Source organism: Muntiacus reevesi, chromosome 18 (genome assembly GCF_963930625.1).
Source record: "Muntiacus reevesi chromosome 18, mMunRee1.1, whole genome shotgun sequence".
Lineage (NCBI taxonomy): Eukaryota > Metazoa > Chordata > Mammalia > Artiodactyla > Cervidae > Muntiacus > Muntiacus reevesi.
Genome location: NC_089266.1, coordinates 30,130,530 through 30,150,704, shown reverse-complemented (window position 1 = coordinate 30,150,704; position 20,175 = coordinate 30,130,530). Strand labels below are relative to the sequence as shown.

The 20,175-nt window shown below is 46.1% G+C and overlaps 1 protein-coding gene across 1 annotated transcript in view; it reads left to right on the top strand.

Annotated features, from left to right (window-relative positions):
* The first annotated feature begins 4,995 nt into the window (after positions 1-4,995).
* Positions 4,996-20,175, top strand: part of COX10 (cytochrome c oxidase assembly factor heme A:farnesyltransferase COX10) — a 108,527-nt gene continuing 93,347 nt past the window's right edge. The window contains exons 1-3 of the mRNA XM_065910183.1: positions 4,996-5,149; positions 9,881-10,014; positions 11,756-12,077. Of these exons, the coding sequence (XP_065766255.1) occupies positions 5,107-5,149; positions 9,881-10,014; positions 11,756-12,077 (499 nt within the window). The 5' untranslated portion in view covers positions 4,996-5,106. The remainder of the gene's footprint in view (positions 5,150-9,880; positions 10,015-11,755; positions 12,078-20,175) is intronic.

Below are 20,175 nucleotides of genomic sequence, written 5' to 3'. Positions count from 1 at the left end.
CTTTCAGCCTTCATAACTGGGGGATGGTACACAACTGCTGTATTAAGCCACCCAGTTTGTGGTACTTTGTTGGAGTAGTCCTAGTACCAACAGATTTCTCAAAGACTGTGAGCTCCAATAACTTGATCTATAAACGTGCATAATCCTGTGTTAGCTGCAAGACTGTTGCAAAAAAGGTAAAATGTTATGAGACAGGTATGTAAATTCTGGGACACGGGAAGAACCTAAGAGGGGTTGTCTGTGGTGTTATCATCATCATCACTACAACCACCACCCTGACCAGCATCACCACCACCCTCCTTGAGGGCCCTTTCTCCTGAGAAGTCTTGCTTTCTCTCTCTGTACTCTTGACATTTTTATACAAAGCTTATGTGATTTTTAAAATAACAATAAAGTCATTTTGCTTAACTGTGGATGTCCAGGCCCACCCTCAAAGGTTTTTGATTCAGCAGGTCTCTGGAATGAGCTTTATTTGAAGGTGTCCAGACATGAACTGTCATTAAGTTTGGAAAGTGCAACAGAATTGATGTGGTGGACCCGGTATTGGTATTCCTGTTCTATAAACACAGAAACTGAGGTCAGAGGAAATTGAACCCGAGTCAGAAAACGCAAAATCGAATAATTTTGGGGGGCTAGACTTCAATAACTTCACTTGCTTGATGAAATGTGAAACTCGACTAGTAGGGAAAAGGCCAGATAATGAGGACTCTATAATACATAAAATATGGGAGACGGCCCAGAATTAGGATTAAGAACACATGCCTTGGAAATCAGGCAGGTTTAAGTTCTAGTTGTGGTACATACTTTCTAGCTATGTGAACTTGGAAAAATTATTTCTTTTAAAATCTTTTAAGATCTCAAGCTCATCTTCTGAAAATGAGATGACACAGATCTGGGTTCCTGTGAAAGGTAAATGTCATGCTGAGGAAGGTAATACACAGTAAGAGCTAAAGAAACGGCGTACTTTTGCAAACATGCATCAATACTTCAAAAAAATCAACATCTTCATCTTCTGTTATTGTTTTAAAGGTACAAATGTAGGGGGAAAGAAGGTCCATAGATGAGAACTAGTAACTAACTTTAGAAAAGATGTAATTGTTTATGTTTTCCTAGTAGCTTGCTAACTTTTTTTTTTCCTGAGAATAACCTTTCTGGGATCCTTCTTATTTATATTTTAGCGAAAGTCCTTGTACCTTGTTATTCTCCAGTTTAATGTCAACAGGTCACTTACCAGAACATGTGAGAACGATTTTTAAGAGTTCCTGGTAGCTAACAAAAACCTACGTGTTTATGGATGCTCTTTATGCGTTAGGATTTTCCCAACTAGTAGTGCCTAACAGGATTTGTTTCCTGCAACACTTGGAACATCTTACCATATTCTTCACCAGGCTTCAAGATTCTGAGCAGGAGGAAACGCGGAAAGGAATGCTTTCCTGATGTGGACATTCTGACATCAGCAAAGGAACTGGGCACACATTCAACAGCCAAGAAACAAGACGGAAAGCCAGTGTGCACAAAATTGCCTCTTTTATTTGTGTGTCACTTAAACCACTGTGGACTGACATCCTAGGGGAAACACCCACCCTACTGAGTCTGTGCTACTTTTCTGAGACGTGATATGTGTCTCAGTCATCTGGAACAATCTGGGCTGTTTCTCCACATCATCTTCCTCACTAAGCTCTGGGGCAGGACCCTTGGCTCCCGGGTCCCACTCGTGACTGTATCATCTGGGATGCAACGAACGGGAAACCCAGGAAGCGGCTTGAGCAGAACAGTCCACTTGCAGCCAAGTCTGCAGACACAAGCTCCAGTGGTGCCCGAGCAATTTCATCCAGAACCTGGGCTCTCTCTTTTCCCACCCCGCCTCCCTCAGCAGTTTGTTTCCTCACTTCACAACTTAGAGGCTGCCTCAGCGCAGGGAATCCCACTTTCAGCCCTGCTTCCTGGGGAGGAAAGGCAGGGGGAAGGCCCAGAGCCCCGCCCCATGCACGCCCAGCTTCAGCGGTAAAAGAGATTATTCCCAGCCACCCTGCCCGAGCGAGAGCTTTCTCTTTCTCTCTCTGGGACCAGAACTGGGTCACAGGGCCTCTCTGGCTGTCAGAAACTCAAGGCAAGTATGACTGAGATTTTCTGGCGGACTGGAGGGAGGCACTCGTGACTAATCTCCTGGGCTGCCTGTACTGCTTCCCTGAAACTCAGAGTCTGCTGACTAAAGAGGTGGAAGGCCACAGCAGGGAACAGGGAACGGAGTTACCTCTAGTGCATTCCCCTGCTGCTGTTTCCTTTTCCTGCATTCCTGAACTTCTCTTTTCCACTTCCGATATCCCCAAGCTCCTGGATAGAATGAGCCCTGGGGTGGAGAGCTGGCAAAGGTCACAGCTGAGGGGTAATGTCTGACTGGAGTGACCTTGCACCAGGATCCCCACTGGTCACCTTGGAGGAATTAAGTGAAACGAGGGGCCGATCTAGGTTATTCGAACTTGGAGGAGGTGGATTTGTATAGACTTCCCAGGTGGCTCAGCAGTAAAGAACCCGCCTGCCAATGCAGGAGACATGGGTTATCCCTAGGAAGGGAAGATGCCCTGGAGAAGGAAATGGCAACCTACTCTAGAATCCTCGCCTGGGAAATCTCATGAACACAGGAGCCTGCATGGGGTCACAAGTCCGACACAACTTAGCGACTAAGTAGTAACAACCTGTACATCAGGAACAGTTTTTCACCTCAGAACTCAGAGCTTCTCTGTTCTGGCTCCAAACTTACACTGATCCTGGACCTGTGGTGCTATCATTGGGAGTCGGCAAACCAAGTAGCAGGCTCGCCATGCCCACTGCTCTGCTCTGCCAAGAAGGGAGTGATGCCTGAGGATGGAGGGGAGGGGCTCCCGGGCTCCTTCCTTCCTCCCACCTGGCTTCAGGGAGCCTCCCTCTGCTGCTCCTTCACCCCATTAGCAGTGGCAGAAGCCGCATGCAGCTTTCCTAACACCTGAAGTTCCCGCTTGGTCGGGTGGACATTGAGACCAGAGCGCTGGTAGAACAGCAGTTCCTCTTGGTTTCTATACTGTGATAATCCCGAACTCGTTCCCGTCCCCCAGGCAGAGGCAGGAGCGCTTCCGGAAGCTACTACCTGGGTGACACTTTAAGAGTTCTTTTTTCACCCTTTCTATGACCTGGGTAACAACTCTGTATGTGTTCAACTCTACGTTAAATTATACTGGTACGATTTCCATCTCTGATCTGACCTGACTCAGGGGCATTGCCGTGAAGCCACGGGCAAAGAAAAGGTCCTGAAATATCCTCGGTCCCCAACACTAGAGCTGCCTACTGTGGCAACAGTCAACTTTACTAAGCCTCCAGAGAGGGCAGGTGAAGCCACTGCTTATCATCACATTGAGGCCCTGAACATACACACAAACCCACACCCCCACACCCACACCCCCACCCACCCCCAGGGGCCCTGAGGCCATGAGCAGAGCCTCCCCCGGCCTCCTACAGGGAGCCCAGCTCCAGAAGGACCTGAGCATCCACCTTTTCCCCGGGCCCCTTTCTAAGCAGGAGGCCTCCCTCAAACAAGAAGCAAACAAGGCCTGTCTAGTCACCACCTATTCTACTGGTGAGTTAGTATGTCTTCATTTCTCCATTTAGGAGTGGAATGGCTGAGTCATGTGACAGTCCCTTAACTTTCTGAAAACCTGCCAGACTGTTTTCAAAGACAGCTCCACCATTTTCCACTCCCATCCGTGGCATACTGGGCTTCCAGTTTCCCCACGCTCTCACTTCGGTGTTATCTCTTATCTGTAGTTTTGACTGGAGCCACCTCAGGGAGCATGAAGTGATATCTAAAGGAGATTTTACATCATATTTCTCTTACTGCTAATGATGTACACCATCTTCTCCTGTACTGACTGGCCACTTGTATATTTTCTTTGGAAAAACTCTATTCACATCCTTAGGCTTTGATATCTCTTTTGCTTCTAGAAAGATAGCTCTGTGTCAACTGAGTGTATCCTGTATTTTAGGTTAGGATTTTGTCTACAGAAAGCTAAGTCTTTATCTATTGTAGTAAGTTCATCAAGGCTTTGAAGAATTAGCATCTACTCAGATGACCCAACCGGCCACTTACAACCTTATCAATGAAGACAGAGAAACTACCCTCCTAGAACCAAGTTACCTATTTCTTGCTCCTCTTTCAGAAACTGAATCTCTTTCCTTCAGCGCACTGTTACCTGCAGAAATCCAACACCAAAACCAGACGAAGCGAGAGCTGCTGACCACTGCCCTCCTAACCAGGGCACAGATTCTAACTTAGTTCTTAGCCGTGGCAGGCTTCCGGCTGGCTACCTACTGCAGAGACAACATTTAATTCTCTCAACCATCTTAAATAATATACATTATTAGGATCTGCGTCGTGCCGCGACAAAGCCGAGGTTCAGGGGACTTGGGCCATTTGCTTAACAGTCAGAAGGCCAGAAGGTGCAGCCAGGGATAAAGAGGTCACTCCAGAGTCCGAAATCTTAAACTCTGCACGCACCTTCTTTATCCCGAGACGCTCAGACGATTCCTCGGGGTGGCTCGGGGCCCACGAGCCCGAGTTCATCGTTTCCCGCCTTAACGGCGACTATGGTAACGCTGTAACTGACGGCGCGGGAAGGTGGAGGCACCGTCCCCAGAACCATTTCCTCCTGGCAGTCCAGAAGGACCAGGAGGTAACTGCAAGCGACCCGCGAGCAGCCCCCGGCCGGCCCAGCCCAGCCCAGCCCAGCCCAGCATTCGGCCCCTCGGGTCCCGCCAGGGATGCCGGCCTCGGAGCAGGAGGCGGGGGCTCGCCGTCGCGCGCAGCCTTTCTTCGGAAGCCTGTCACCCCCGGGTGCCTCGCGTCCCCGCGAAAGCACCTCAGATCCCGGCCCGGCTGCCCAAGGCGCTCCCCTCTGCTCCGCGGTCTCCCTAACCCCAGCCGCAGCGCTCCGCTTCCGCCTCCTGCCCGCCGGAAGTGACGAACCGGACGCGTCACTCTTCCCACGGAGGGGCGGGGAAGGAAGATGGCGGCGCCCAGCAGCCGGTGAGGAGAGAGGACACGGGGCTCCCGGGGGGCGGCTGGATTCTTGCGTGATGGCCGCATCCCCGCATACTCTCTCCTCACGCCTCCTGACAGGTACTGCACCCCACCTCGGGCACGGATTTGGGGGAATTCTCTTCTCGTTGCCACGTGCTACACCGTGGTTCCGCCTGTCTGCAACCTTGGGAGCCCTTGGCGAGGTCGGCTGGGGCATCGGTGAGGGAAGTGACCTTCGGGGCGGCCTGAAGTGAAGGGGCCTCGGAGCTAGGGCCTAGTTTTGCATTGGGGTTCCGGCGGTCAGCACACCGCGTCCATCTCCTAGCCCCCGGAGGTGGGTAGGGAACGCGATGTCTGGTGCTTCTTTCAGTTTTCAGAGGCTGGAGGCTCAGGACAGAGGAACCTGGGGTCTCCCCGAGCCTCTCGGCTTCTCAAGGCCTTAGGTTCTAGCGATGTGTAAGTTACTCGTACGTTGCACTTGTGGGGACCTGGCAAGTGCTTTGCTTCCCCGCCCCCCCCCCCAACCCGGAAGCCTTGTTCCAATATAAAGGGTCATGATGACAATAATAAAAACGGTGATCACCTCGGACTGCGGGCCATAACCATCCCCCGCCCCCCAGGCTTTTGTTTTTCTGCCATTAGCGTGGTCCCTGATATAATCCTACCAGGCCAAGGACCTGTCACAATTACATGTTTAATGTAGATGTGCTTTCTTGCCTTTTGGCTGGGTCTCAGCTCAAATGTTTCCTGTTAAGAGAGTCCTGAGCACACTATCTAGGTAGAACCCCCGCCCCTCTCTTATCACATCACTCCGTTTCCTTCATCATGGTTAGAATAGCCTTTGATTGCTTACTTATAACCAATTTACTATGTGTTTCTCCCAACTGCAAGATTGAATCTTGTAAAGGCTGGGACGGCTTCTCTCTGGTTCATCTGTGTCCCCAGTGCCTGAAACAATACCCTGTGTGCATTGTTGGTGCTGAGTAATTATTTATGAATGAATGAAATTTGTCTTGATGGAGACATTAAAGTGGAGGTTGGGCATTCTTTTGTCCCCAGTAGTTTAGGGTGATAACTGATGTGTGAGAAATGTGTCACTGGTTGTCCATATTCGAGATGGACTCCCTTTGGAAATCCCAGAAACTTTTTTTATTGGCTGAGCCACGGGACTTATAGGGTCTTAGTTGCCCAACCAGGGATCAAACTGAGGCCCATGGCAGTAAAAGAACGGAGTCCTAAACACTGGACCTTCAGGGATTCCCATCTGGCAATGTTGATCACAATTACTCTGAAATTCCTTTCTCTTCTTTTCTCCTAATATTGTTATTCCGTGTGTCTATTTTGGCTGTGTGATCTCAGGGCATAGCAACTGTATTATCTGGAATTGAGTTTACTCGTCTGTAAACTGAGGCTGTTCAGCTAGATGCTCTCAAAGTCTCTTCTGGTTCAAAGGTCGCGAGGAGGATTAGAAGTGGGAGTGTGTATAGATGATGAAAACAAGATTGGCCAATATTTGAGCATTGTTGAACCTGGGGGATCAGTAATGGGGGCTCATTGAATTCTTCTGCTGTTGCATATGATTGGAATTTTCTACGATGAAACATTTTATCTGAAAAGTCTGTGGTTCTTTTTGAATTTGTTACCTTCTCCCATCCCTCACTGTCAATATTCGTTTCTGACCCTAGACAGTCAGTCTCAGACCTTCTCCTATCCCTGACTGTGAGTGTTCGATTCTGACCTTAGATACTCATTCTCAGAGAGCTCATCCATTCTCAGTGCTGGAATTATCTCCTCTGTAGGGAGGTTTTTTCCCAGCATGCATTGCTCAAGATGGGGTGCTTTTCTGCTTTCATTTCTGTATTTTCAGCTTCCTATAGGATAGATCTACCTCACTACTCAGAATTCCCCAGTTCAGGAAGTGAGCTGCTTATGGTTCAAATGGCTTGTTGCTGGATCTGTCTTTTTGATGCTGGTGTGGGAGGAATTAATAGACAGCTTGGCTTCCTTGAAGCTATGAACCAAAAGATCACCAAAAGATCTGCTATTAAATGGTCTGTGCAGCCTGCTATGATATACTTGGAAGATTACTCTAAGCGCTTGGTATGGAATCTGCACGGTGGGAAGTGGGCAGAAAGGTACACTGGGACTGTCTCAGGTGTCTACATGCCCTCCTGGGTTTGGTCATGCCTGACTGTTCTTCCAAAGCTTAGCAGTGTTTTATAGCCATTGAAAACTTTCAGAACCTTTCCGTCTCATATTTGCGCACTTCATTTTTAAAGCCCTACAATCTTGACTCAGTGTTGATGGTGAATAGTGGATGTGATCGTTTGTGTCCAGATTTTTAATGCATTTGTTATAAGCCATGTATCTTCAAACCTATATTTCTTGACACACGGCCAAAATGTCTTTAAATTTCTGGAAACTGATTGTTTTGACTAAATGAAGTATTTTCATCATATAAAAGTGCTGTTTCCAAGCTGGTTTTGTTTCCATAAAGTCTAATTTTTAATACACATAATCTCGAGAGATATTTTCCATGATGGTTCTTTTCCTCCCAGGAACATACATTTCGCATTGGACCAGTGGAACTCGCAACTGGTTTTGAAATTAAGGCATAGAACGATAAAACTTGGTGTCTTCTTGACATAATCTTTTAATATTGAAATCCTGTTATCCCAAAGAACAATGTCAAGGCAAGAAAGGAAAAATACATACCATCAAAAAAAAGATAGACTATCAGAGGACTAAATTCAAAGGAAATTTCAGTCAGTGGACTGATTTCAACACTACTGTTCTTTCCTCTACGTGTATACAGACACCACGTATTCATGGATTTGGAAAATAAGCATGACGTATTTACCTGAGTGCTGAGGATATGATTTCAGTGAAGAGGGGACTTATCTCTAGTCTAAGATAATTGCCGTGGTTACCATAGGGTGGTGATACCTCTCCTTCCCCCTGTCCAGGTGAGCGATGTGAGCGACCCAGTCATCAGCCCTCATCTCATTCTTATATGGAAGACAGTCTGCTAGCTGTTGTAGCAGAGGTCAGGACAGAGTCCCCACTTTCAATGAACTAAAAAAAAAAAAAAAAATGATGTAGAAACAGTCTGCATTAAGAAGTGCTACAAAAAAGAGTATAAAATGATAGAGTGCTTGAAAGAAACTTTGACATTTGACAGGCAGAGTGGAAACAGGACGGTGCAAGCAAGGAGATACATAGACAAAAATGAACAAACTGAAATCGTGGGGGCAGGGCAGTGAGTCACATGTACGTGTTTGGGCAAATGATGTGTATTCTGGGTTTCAGAAAGAAACCCTCTGGATCTGTGGGACTGGGATTGGAGAGGAAAGAAGTTAACCAAAGTCAGGACGAGTGGTTTGTATCCCAGAACTCTACAGTATCCAAGTGTGAGATGATAAGGGTCTGTATCTCTCAGCGGCAGGGAAAGAAGTGGACAGATTTGACCAGTGTTTCTGAATTGACTGGAGCTGTTGGTTATTAGGTGATGAAGGAAGAGTTCAAGGTGGTCTTGGAATCTCAAGTAGGCAATGGTTTTATCTGCAGTAGAGGACAGAGTAGAGATAAGAGTGAGACTAAAGTGTTCTGAGAGACATATTACAAGCCATCCACGTGGAGATCCTCAGCAGATGGAAACAGGCATAGCAACTCTAGAAATGGCTTGAAGATTAAAACTTACCCTAGGGTTTCAGGCATGGAGAAGTGATGGGTGGCTGAGAACCAGGACTCCTTAGGGTCATGGAAGTCACAGGAGAAAAGACTTAAAAGAAGAAATGGTGGGCGGGGGTGGGGGGGAAGCTGTCTGTGCTGTGTTCCTGAGGGGCCATCCTGTGTATCCCAGGATGGGGCTTTACACAGAAGCATTGGGTTTGTTGATATTTGAGAGAAGGTTTAGAGATGAATAACTAAAAGCCACATTTGGATACACTGAAAATAGCTTCTTCCTAACTAGCTTGATAGAGTCATACTTTAGTGAGAGCAGTTTCCTCTGTCTTTTAGTTGACTTACCCAATATAGCCAAAATATTAATCTGAAATTTATCTTCTGGTTTACTCTTATTACCTGGGGGAGGAAATGGCAACCCGCTCCAGTATTCTTGCCTGAAGAATCCCATGGACGGAGAAGCCTGGTGGGTTACAGTCCATGGGGTCGCAAAGAGTCGTCCATGGGGTCGCAAAGAGTCGGACATGGCTGAGCGACTTCACTCACTTTACTCACTCACTCTACTTATTGAGAAAAATTGGGCTTCTCATTTTATCCTTTTTAGAAAGTGACCAAGCTGATTGTTTTACATTTTATTCTCTAAGAGATTGATGATTTGGTCATTTCAACGTTTGATGAAATAAAAGCATAATTATCCTGAGAGCTTCCCTGCTGGCTCAGACAGTGAAGAATCTGCCTGCAATGCAGGAGAGCTAGGTTTAATCCCTGGGTCAGAAAGATTCCCTAGAGAAGAGAATGGCTGCCCATTCCAGTATTCTTGCCTGGAGAATCCCTTGGACAGAGGAGCTTGGCAAGCTACAGTTCATGGGGTCGCAAAGAGTTGGACAGGACTGAGTGACTAACACTTTCACTTTTAATGATCCTGAAATGAACAAGTTCCCTAACCCTGCTGGAGAATTATACTCGGACAGTGAGCAGGGCCAATTGATAACAGTTCATTCATGAATCTGGATCAGATCATTTCCGAGTTCTGACCCATCGCACATGCACTGCCCACCGTGTTGCTGGCTCTGCTTCTGGGTAGGTCCACACATCGCTTGGTGAGGCGTAATGGCTGTTTTAATTTTTTTCCTCTTTCTTTGATAGGCTGGGGAGGAGGATGCATCTGGTATCTAGAAAGAAGAGCCACGCGGCAGTCCCCTCGGAGGTTCCTGCATCTTCTCAGGAACGTCAATCAGCAGTGGGTCACATTTCAACACTTTAACTTCCTCCGGCGCATGGTAGGTTTGGAAGACCATGTTCACTGGGCTCTCTGCCTTCACTTTCCCTGTACGAGGAGATTTCAGAAATTCCTGTTGTCAGAAGAGCTGCAACAAGTACTCTATGAAAAAGACTTATTTCCTGCCCTCTTAAGTTTTTCCACAACGTTAATCCCTTGTTTTGATTATGCTTAACTGAAACCAGAATAACTCTGGTGTCTTGAGTTTTAAAGTATGATCTCGATCTTATTGATTAAGTCTGGAGAAAGATGGAAAGCTGCTGGCATGTTTTGAGTAGGCCACAGTTAGGAAAAGCTGAACTGTTATAATTCATATTTTTATATTCTTTAAAGTTCTGTGACTATATCAGTGATACAGAAATAATTGCTTCAAGAGTAGGACCTCCCTGTTATCTTACATCAGCAGTGAGAGTCAAACATGCACTTCTGAACAGATTCAAACAAATTGAGTTCTTGTGATTTTCTGGGCATTTTACAGTGGGCATTCATAATGTAGCTCAATCTGTTTGTAGACCTTGGACCAGGTTGACTCTATGTTGTCGTCAGCATGGTAACTTACATTTGCCACTTTCTCAGATCATAAAGTATTGTAGAATGAAGAAACCACAGCTAAAAACTCATAATTTCAGTGCACAGAAGAATAGCAAATTCATAATCTGAAGCCCTATTTGACATTTCTTTTATCTTTTTTTTTAACCTTACAATGTCCATTTTAGCTTTTAAAATCTTTTAACTTAATAAAACTCATTTTGATGAGAGATTTTCGTTTCCAATAATAATCAGACTTGTAAAGTTGGGGATGGAGGATAATGGATATTTAGAAGACAAACTCAAATACATAGGATGCTTTATTTTTAATGTAAACAGAACTCTAAATTCATTCCTGAGTTTGTAACTCCTTCCTCAGACAAGTGTATGTAATTTCAAGCCTTCGCAATGTAATTGGAAAAAGTCACTTAGCTAGTTATCAGGAAAGGGCTTTAGTCCTAGGAGCATCTGTAACTAACTAGTTTTCTATTCTTGGCTCTGTCAGATTGTTTCCAAGCCTTGGTTTCCTCATTTGAAAATTAAGGCACAAGATACTAGTAACGATCTGTCTTCTTTCACAATTTTTGAGAAGACTAAATGAGATATGTCTCCTATAAACTCTAACGGTATATGTTGTTTAAAACTGTAAAGTGCCTCATGGATGTTAGCCACAGTTACTCCTTTTTGCTAGTAAGTAACAGAGGTTGTCTGAGTCTTCAGCCCAATTCTCTCCACACACCCACTGCCCTGGTGGTCCTGAGCCCTGAGTTGTGGCCCCCTTGGAGCCTCTCTCTGCACTGCTCGCTGGACAACAAGGAAAGTCAGCAGGTTGACTTGGGCTTTTGAGTCTAGAAAACGTTTGCTCTGTATTTGGAATTTTAAACCTGCAACTTCTGAGTCTATGTTGGGGCAAATCCTGGGGGAGATGAATAAGAAATCAATTTATCTTTCTTTCAGGGAACTTAAACCCCTAGGATTTTTTCTAAGTCATAGAATCTGAAAACCAGTTAATTGTCCTCTCCATATCTTAGTAGAGTGACCCCCACGTAACATACTCTAATAGGAGTTATTTCAGCAAGTATTTATAAAGGTGCAGGAAAATCTTTCTAAATACTGTAGAAGTCGAACTGATGTAAAGTGTTACTGAACAACCACTTAAGAGCGTTTTGGGTCGCAGTTTCATAAGTTATGTGTACTTTTTTTTTTTAATTCAGTATGTCACACAACTAAACAGAAGCCTCAAGCAGCAAATAAAACCGAAGCCAGAACCAGCAGAATCTCCTTTCCTTGAAAAAACTTCCTTGGATGAGGCCAAAGCCGAAATATGCGAGATGAGACCTCTTGTACCCCCCAGCCTGCCTCTGTCCAGAAAGCCAAGTGAAAAAGCGTTGATAGGACTAGAACCCGCCTCAGTAACTGAGGGCTCTGTAGCTCTGGGGAGAGAGACGAAAGAGGAGAAGCAGTGGAAAGAGATGAAACTGCGTGCGGATGATCTGCCAGGAATCCTGGCCCGACTGTCCAAAATCAAACTCACAGGTACTTGGGGATATCTTTTGGTCTCGTCAGTCTTACTTGAAATTCTTCTTTTAGTTAAACAGACTATTAATTTTATCACTGCCCCCAAAGGAATATTTTAAACTGCGGGTCCTCTTTTAGTATTTTTTCCTCTCTTCAACTTAATTGGGATTTGAAATCAAATTTTTGGAATTTTGTTTATGCAGAATTGTAAATAGTATTACCCTGAATATATTGTGGGCTTCCTTGGTGGCTCAGTGGTAGAGAATATGCCTGCCGGTGCAGGAAACCTGGGTTCGATCCCTGGATGCAGTGGATCCCCTGGAGAAGGGAATGGCAACCCGCCCCAGCATTCTTGCCTGGAGAATTCCTGTGAACAGAGGAGCCTGGTGGGCTACAGTTCATGGGGTCGCAAAAAAGTCAGACACAACTGAGAGACTAAAGAACAACAAAACATTGTCCTAAAAAGTGTCTCTCTTTTACTTGCAGTTAAACGGAATATCTGTCCTGTTTGTTTCCTTGTGTTTTGTGTGTTTACACCTGCTGTCCTGTAAAGACGCAGTAAGAGAATGCATCCCGATTCAGTTCTGAAACCAAGAAGGGCCGCATTGCTGGGCTTGATGGGCCGTGAACTCACAGGCGCTGGGACCCCCAGCTCACTGCTGTGGTTGCTTCTCGAAGGGCCTCTGGGATTGTCCCACGTACCCAGGGATGTAGATTGCTTCTCTGCAAAGAGGTTTGGTACCGGATATTTTTGCTGAAGCCTGGCAGACTGCACCAAATTTTATTGTATCTGCTTGGGTATTAACCCATGAGTCATATCGTTTGGTTGTTACAGCCACCCTGGGAGTCTGACCGAGCTTTATTGTCACCTCATCTCATAGCTCAGCCTCAAAACGGCTTATTCTGTGCTAATCCTGTTAGAAGGCGTGTTCTGGCCCACCTGCAGACTGAACGCCTGGTCTCTCCTTTCCTTCTTGGGTAAGAATGGTGGTGGTTCAGTCGCTCAGTGGTCTCTGACTCTGCGACCCCATGGACTACAGCCCACCACGCTCCTCTGTCCATGGGAGTTCCCAGGCAGGAAGACTGGAGTGGGTTGCCATTTCCCTTCTCCAGGGTATCTTCCTGATCCAGGGATCAAACCTGCGTCTCCTGCATTGCAGGTGATTCTTCATCACCAGAGCCACCAGAGAAGCCCTTGGATGAGAATAAGGTGAAGAATACAGGCGGGGAATGGGTGGATAACATAGTTACACTACGTATTCTTCGAGGACAGAAAGTGGTCAGTAGTGTTACTGAGGCAGAACTGGGAAAGGAACAGATGAGACAGAACATTTTCGGAGTAGAGAAAATCAGGGGAAAGTAGTGCTTGTTTGTTTTTCAAGAGAGTTGAGCCTGAAATTCAGGGTAGAAGGAGGTAAAGAGATGACTTTTTTCCTCAGCTACCAAGCTCACTTTAAGTCTTTTTGGGGGGATGACACATAGACACAGGAATTTGACAAAGGAGCTGAGGAATCACAGACTTGCACAATGTAACTAACAGTGAGCCTGATCGCAGGTGCTGTCTCTGTGTCTCAGGATGGCTGAGCAGTCATCACATTCCTGCAGAAGTTATCTTGTGTCACTTACACAAGCAGTGTGCAAATCATGTGTTGACATGTTAAGAATGACCCCAGATAGGATCGTAAGGATGTCACCCCCAAGATGAGACTGCTCTGTCTGCAGGTGTTGGAAGCGAGTTCCCCCAGCAGCAGGACCATCTTTCTCTGTGTGCACTGCAGTATCTCCCTCCCGCCCGGCACATTACTTCTCTTATCACCCCACTTCTGTCAGTAATACCAGCATTCTTCACTTCCCACAGACGGGAAACCTTGGAGTCAGGCTTAATTCTTTGCTCTCCATTGAGAGCATCATCTCCAGTCTCACCTCCTCTGTTAGCCCTGCGAAGTTCCGCACCCCCTCTCCGCAGGCTGAGGTCCAGAACCCCTGAGGCATTTGGTCCTGACTACCCTCTCTGTCCCGTCTTCCTGCCGTACTGACTTTCCTTTTCTCATCTACTCATAACCTGCTCAAGAGTACCTTCCCTTCACGGTGCCTCCTGCCTGGACTCTGCGAGAATTTAAAGGAACGTGGTAACCTGGAATGATTAAGCTCCTCCCCAGAAAAAGGCTTTTTCCCTTTCCCCTGTCCCCTATTCCCACCCCTGTCCTAGCAGCTGGGCATGTCCCTCCTCCCCACTGTGCCTGCCTCCTTGGGGACCAGTCTGCCCCCATATCCAGTCATATCCTTTCAAGGGTTTTCCTTAGTCCTGCTCTGGCCTGCTCTTGGCAGTCAATAAAGAACATCAGCATTTCATCCATCACATGCATGAAAATATTTCTATTACATTTTGCGTTTCCTGTTTATGATGTTTACTTGGTGATGCTTTGTTCTGTTTTATTTTGCCCCATTGGAATTTTTAACTTTCATATATTAAGCCTTACTAGTTTTTTTAATGCTTAGAAATATTTTCACCACCCTGAGGTTATAGAAGCCTTCACTTGTGTTTTTTTCAGGCACTTCTGCATTTTTACTATATTCTTTTAAGGTTTGGGGACCATGTCAAAGGTATTTCACTCTAAGGTGTAGGGGTGATTGAGAAACTGGTGATAGCACTGTTGATCGAGGCTTGCCTCTTTTTGTAAAAAAAGTTTTATTGGAACACAGCCATAGCTGTTGGTTCTGTGCTCATGGCACACTACCTCGGCAGACTTGAGTCATTGCCTCAGAAAAGTCATGGCCTGGAAAGTGAGTGTAGTGACCTCTGGGCCAGAGTCCCTGCTCTCAAGTCATTGCTCTTACTAGTTCAGTGACCTTGAGCAAGTTCCATACATCTGTGCCTCAGTTTACCCATCTGTAAAGTGGGATTAGTAATGATAACTTACTTCCTAGGGCTGTACTGAGTGTTAAATGGAACAACATCTGAAAACTGCATAGAATCGACCATGTTAAAACCTATACACTCATTTCTTAAATAAAAAATAAATTCATCACCCGGGTAATGTAACTTGCAGGCCCTTGAGTTTGCTGCTCTGCCCTTGGAGAACTTCCAGCCCTCTGCTTGGAAGACTGGATGGATGGTTGTGTTGAGACTTAAGAATGGCAATACTGAAGGGAGAAGAACCAGGTGTGAGGGGAGCGCAGCACTGGACACACGGAATTGGAGTTGCCCAGGGAGTGCTAACTGTGAAGGATGGGACCCCCAGGCGGGAAGAGCCTGGGGTCTTCAGCACAGGGTTGACCTGAAGCCATGGCGGTGGGCAGGTCAGGTGTCAAGTGGCCAGAGCAGAAAGCCAAGGACAAGACTTTGGGGCCAGTCTGCTTTTAAGGACTGGGCAGAGTGTGTAATGGGGCCTGCAAGGGAATATGTGGTCAGAGGAAGGGAAACAGGAGAGGGCTTCATCACGCAAAGGGCCCATAAAGGAAGTGATCAACACTTAGATGCTAGAGGTCTCCTAAGAAGCCTGACTGTGGAGTTGCTTTATCTGGCAGTTAGGAAGTCAGCATTGACAGGCTGCTAAATCAGGAACTAATTATCTGTGTTTCTTCTTCTTAGAGTCTCAAATGAGGTATTTTTAAATATTTAATTTAAAATGACATCTTAAAGTTTGTTTTCATAATGCTTAGTTCTTTAAGGGTGTATGGGAAAGGGTGCCAGTTGGTTTAGGATCAATTTGGGGGGCTAGCGGGGAGCATCTTCCTTCCTTTCTTGTCAGCTGTTATATTGCTTTTTCTGTTCTGTACCTTTAGAGTGTTGTGAATCCAACCAGGGCTTCATCCTTCGAACATGGTCTGAAATCTCCAGCCATGACTAAATTGCTCTTTTAGCGGTAGTTGTGCTGCATGTAGGGTGTGTGTTGACTCATCAGTCTGCTGAGAAGCACGCATGGCACATGGGTGTGTTCCCATGGTGCTTCCTGGACACCATCCCCAGGGATCAGATCCCGGAGCCCGGGGACGGGACCCAGAGCTCTGCACCTTGGCACAGGTGCAGATGATCGCATGCAGGTGGTCCTGGGCCACCCTTCGGGAAAGCGAAGGAGGCGCCGTGCTGGCAGAGGGCCGGCCCAGACCCCCGTGGTCTGGCGGGCGTGGGGGGCTCGCCGCCTCCTTCCCGTGAGAGCCTGAGCAACCCTGGCCAGGATTGGCATGGGGCAGCTGCGGGGGGTCGGGGGGTGAGCGGGGGTGGGGTCTGGACCACACAGGAGAGGTGTGCAGGGGTGAGACACACACGTGGGTCGGGGAGCAGCCTCTCCTGCAGCCACAGATGGAAAAGTCCCGGCAGTAAACGTCTCTCGTATCATTTTATATATTCCCTGCCCCAGTTTCTGGATGAGCTAATTGAATTCAAGTCATTTCCTTCTGCTTATTCCATTTAAAGAGGCAACACCCTTCGAGTGACCCCAACTCTCTTATTTGACCTCTTACCGCCCTGTTTATTTTATGACTTGAATTCATACATGTCTTGGAGTCAGCAGGATTTTTTTTTTTTAAAGAAAATCCCTGATGTTTATCAATTGGTTTCTTTTGGACTCTTTACATCTTGGGCAGTTCATTTATAGCTCATGATAGCCAAGGCAGAAATACCTGGGAGGCAGCGATCACTTTGCTAGAACCTGTCTTTCTTCCTTTGCCTCGCTGTAACGCACCGAGGATAATAAGCTGTAGACTAAGGAAGAGCCACGTGGTGACCGTGTGTCCCATTCATTTGTAGGACAGCAGAGTAGCAGCAGGATGGGGCTTTTGCATTTATACCAGGATCTGGGCCAAAGTCTGCAGGAGCTAATGCCGTTTAAAGATTTGTTTTTTTCCTATGAAAGGAAGTAAGACTGAGTTTATAAAGAAGTTATAGTGTGTCTCCCTTGAGTTTCTCTTGCCAGCTGAGCTATTTACAATATGTTTTTGGAGTTTGTTGCAAGGACCACACTGGGGTGAAGAAATTTTATTTGGATTAGGATCATAAGACACTTTGGTGACTCAACCAAGTTAACACTTAATATGGGTCAATAAAAAGCAGAAATTTTTTCCTGAATAATGTCTGTGCTGAAAAGCTGCAGCACGTTTTTTTCTGAAACCAGAACATTAAAATAGTTTGTTTATTGAAGCCAATAGATTAGGCTGTTGACAGAACTGATGTGAACTGTAGCCTGTCAGTTTTTGGACTTCTTTCTCCAGAACCTAGAATGCTGCTTTTTATTAAAAGGAAAAAAAATAAAAACCCCAAGAATAGAGGATGCAGTTTTATTTTAGGTTGCTTATAGTTTTTAAAGGTCAATGTACTGTAATTATCAGCTCTCAGATACCGCATAAAGGATTTTTCATATTTTCCTAAAATTATTGTATTATAGTTTCTTAAATTTTAATACATATTTTTAAATAATTACCTTAATATTTGTATGCTTGATAAATATTAAGGCAGTATTTTCATTACTGAGCTTTACTTTTAGAACAAATAGAAAATACAGAGAAGCCAAAATGGGAAGGATGGGACTCTCCTTATAATTCTAAATATAATCATGCAAGTGATACCTGTTTTGATGATTTTGATGTATTCTAGAATGTTTTTCTGGGGCTTCCCTGGTGGCTCAGGAGACCTGGGTTCGACCCCTGGGTTGGAAAGGTCTCCTGGAGAAGGGAATGGCTACCCACTCCAGTATTCTTACATGGAGAATCAATCCCATGGACAGAGGAACCTGGCGGGCTACAGTCCATGGGTTTCGCAAAGAGTCGGATACAACTGAATGACTAACACGCACACACAGAATGTTTTTCTATATATGCCATTCAAATACTTTTGCTTTTTAAACGAAAATAAGATCATAATGTAAATGTTTTCTACAGTTAAAAAAAAAATCCTAATTCTGTGAATATCTTTTTGTGCCACTGTTTTTGGTGGCCTTTCCTTTTAATCAATGGTGTTTTGTGAAGATACAAAAGCACACGGGAACACCCCTCCCTGTGTGACGTGGTATCCCTGGGTGCCTCTTTTGTGTTTTCAGCTTGAGGACGGAGACTGTCAGTCTGTTACTGGTAAAACATTCCTGTGGCCTGAAGGAGATGCAGGGGGAGCCTCCAGCAAGGGAACTTCTGCTCTAAAGCGGTTTTTCCAGTGTGGTTTTGAAACCACTGTGCCAGCGCCCTGCTTCCCAAGTCTGGTTTCTCTCATGGCCTGCCTCCACTCTCAGCACACAGGGTGTCTGTGCTCAGCGTTTTCTCCAGTGCCCCTGCCAGGCATACCCGCTGTGTGGGGCCGTGTGGGTGGGGGCCTGCCCATCGGGTTCAGGTCCTCCAGGTCATCTCCACGTCGTCTCGGTGAGAACGACATCAAGGAAGGCTCTGCATCCTCTCTGTTCTGGCCCCAGCACAGTCCTGCTGTTGGATAAAGTGGGTCCCGGTCACCACGGTTCATCCTGGCCTCTGCTCCTCACTCCTCACCGTCCACAGCAGCCAGAAAGACAGCATCCCCTCAGATAGCCTTTATTCCCCTCCCAGGCAGCGTTAGTGGTAAAGGACCCACCTATCAATGCAGGAGGCATAAGAGACTCAGGTTCAATCCCTGGGTCGGGAAGATCCCCTGGCAAAAGACACGGCACCCCACTCCAGTGTCCTTGCCTGGAGAATCCCATGGACAGAGAAGCCCGCTGGCCTACAGTCCATAGGGTCGCAAAGAGTCGGACACAGCTGAAGCAACTCAGCACACACACACACATCCATTTTCTCACCACTTGGTCATTTTCTGCTATTCAAATAGTGAAAGGCACAAGTCATCCCTCAGCATCTGTCTTCAGTTTCATCTCATCTGCACTGTATTTAACAAACATTTCTTGAGGGTTTTAGTATCCACTCTTTACCTAATTTATTGCTGATGTAGGGTTTTTCTCTAATTTTCATTTTTATTCCATCATTTCAGTTGGTTTCTGGTGGGAGTGGGCCATGTAGATGCTTCAGCCAGTGTTCCAAGTTAGATGAAAACTATTTTTATCTGGGCTATTCTGTTTTCTGATGATGTCATTGCTTTAAATGCAGTTTGAGATTGATTCTTTCCCAGCTGAGCTACCAGAGAAAGAGGCCAAGATTAATTGGATTGATTTTAAGTATAAGATGGGTGGTGGATGCTAGAGGAATGTAGAGCTAAATTTCATGAGGATGATAATCATTCTCAAAAATGCATTGACAACTTTTATGAAGAGAAGGAGAAAAAGCTATGAGTTGAGAATGGGCTCAGCTGCATCTAATTGAAAACTTGAAGAACAGTGACTTAAGTTGATGAAGGGTTTATCTTGTATAAACTCTCTTGTATCAAGGAGTCTGAGATTAGGAGTTGAGAGCTAGTGCCCAGGGATTTTGTTAACATGGTTGGCCCCTGCTCTTTGCTCTGTTATCATTATTTTTTGTCCTCGGGACCACAAGGTGGCTGCTACTCCCCTGTAATCATGTATTCCAGGCAGAAAGAATGAAGAAAGGGGATGATGTGGAAAGGCAGAAACCTCCTTAACAAGACTTGGCCTTTTTAGGGAATTCGCTGGTGGTCCAATGGCTAGGATTCTGTGCTTTCACTGCCAAGGGTGAGAGTTCAATCCCTGTGCCAGGAATTAAGATCGAGCAAGACAGGGCAGGCTTTTTACTTGGGAGGGGAAGGTTCTGATAGGAGTATCTCCTTACATTTCACTGCCCAGGACTGTACAGCAAGCCTGGCCTTTCCAGCTAAAAGGGATGGGGTAAAAAATACCTCTGTCATTTATAAAAAACCAGAGCATCTAAGTTCAGCCTGGTCAAAGCTGTCTGTAGCCAGCTTCCCTATGTCCTCACAGCGCCCACCAGGCCGTCTTTTTATGCAGCACATCCCCTCCCAGGAAGAGGATGTGGGCTGCCCGGCTTTCCACCCCCAGTTTTCCAAAGACAGGAGAACCGCACCTCTAGATCTGCTGTGGGACCACACCACACACTGCGCTTCCCGTGCCGCGTGTTTAAATAAAGCTGCTTTGCCGTCTCGACATATACTTTCCCAGGGGTGGTTGTGGGTGTGCGCCTGTCTGTCGGCAGTCTTCCCCTGCCGTCTTGATCACCAGGTACATGTTTG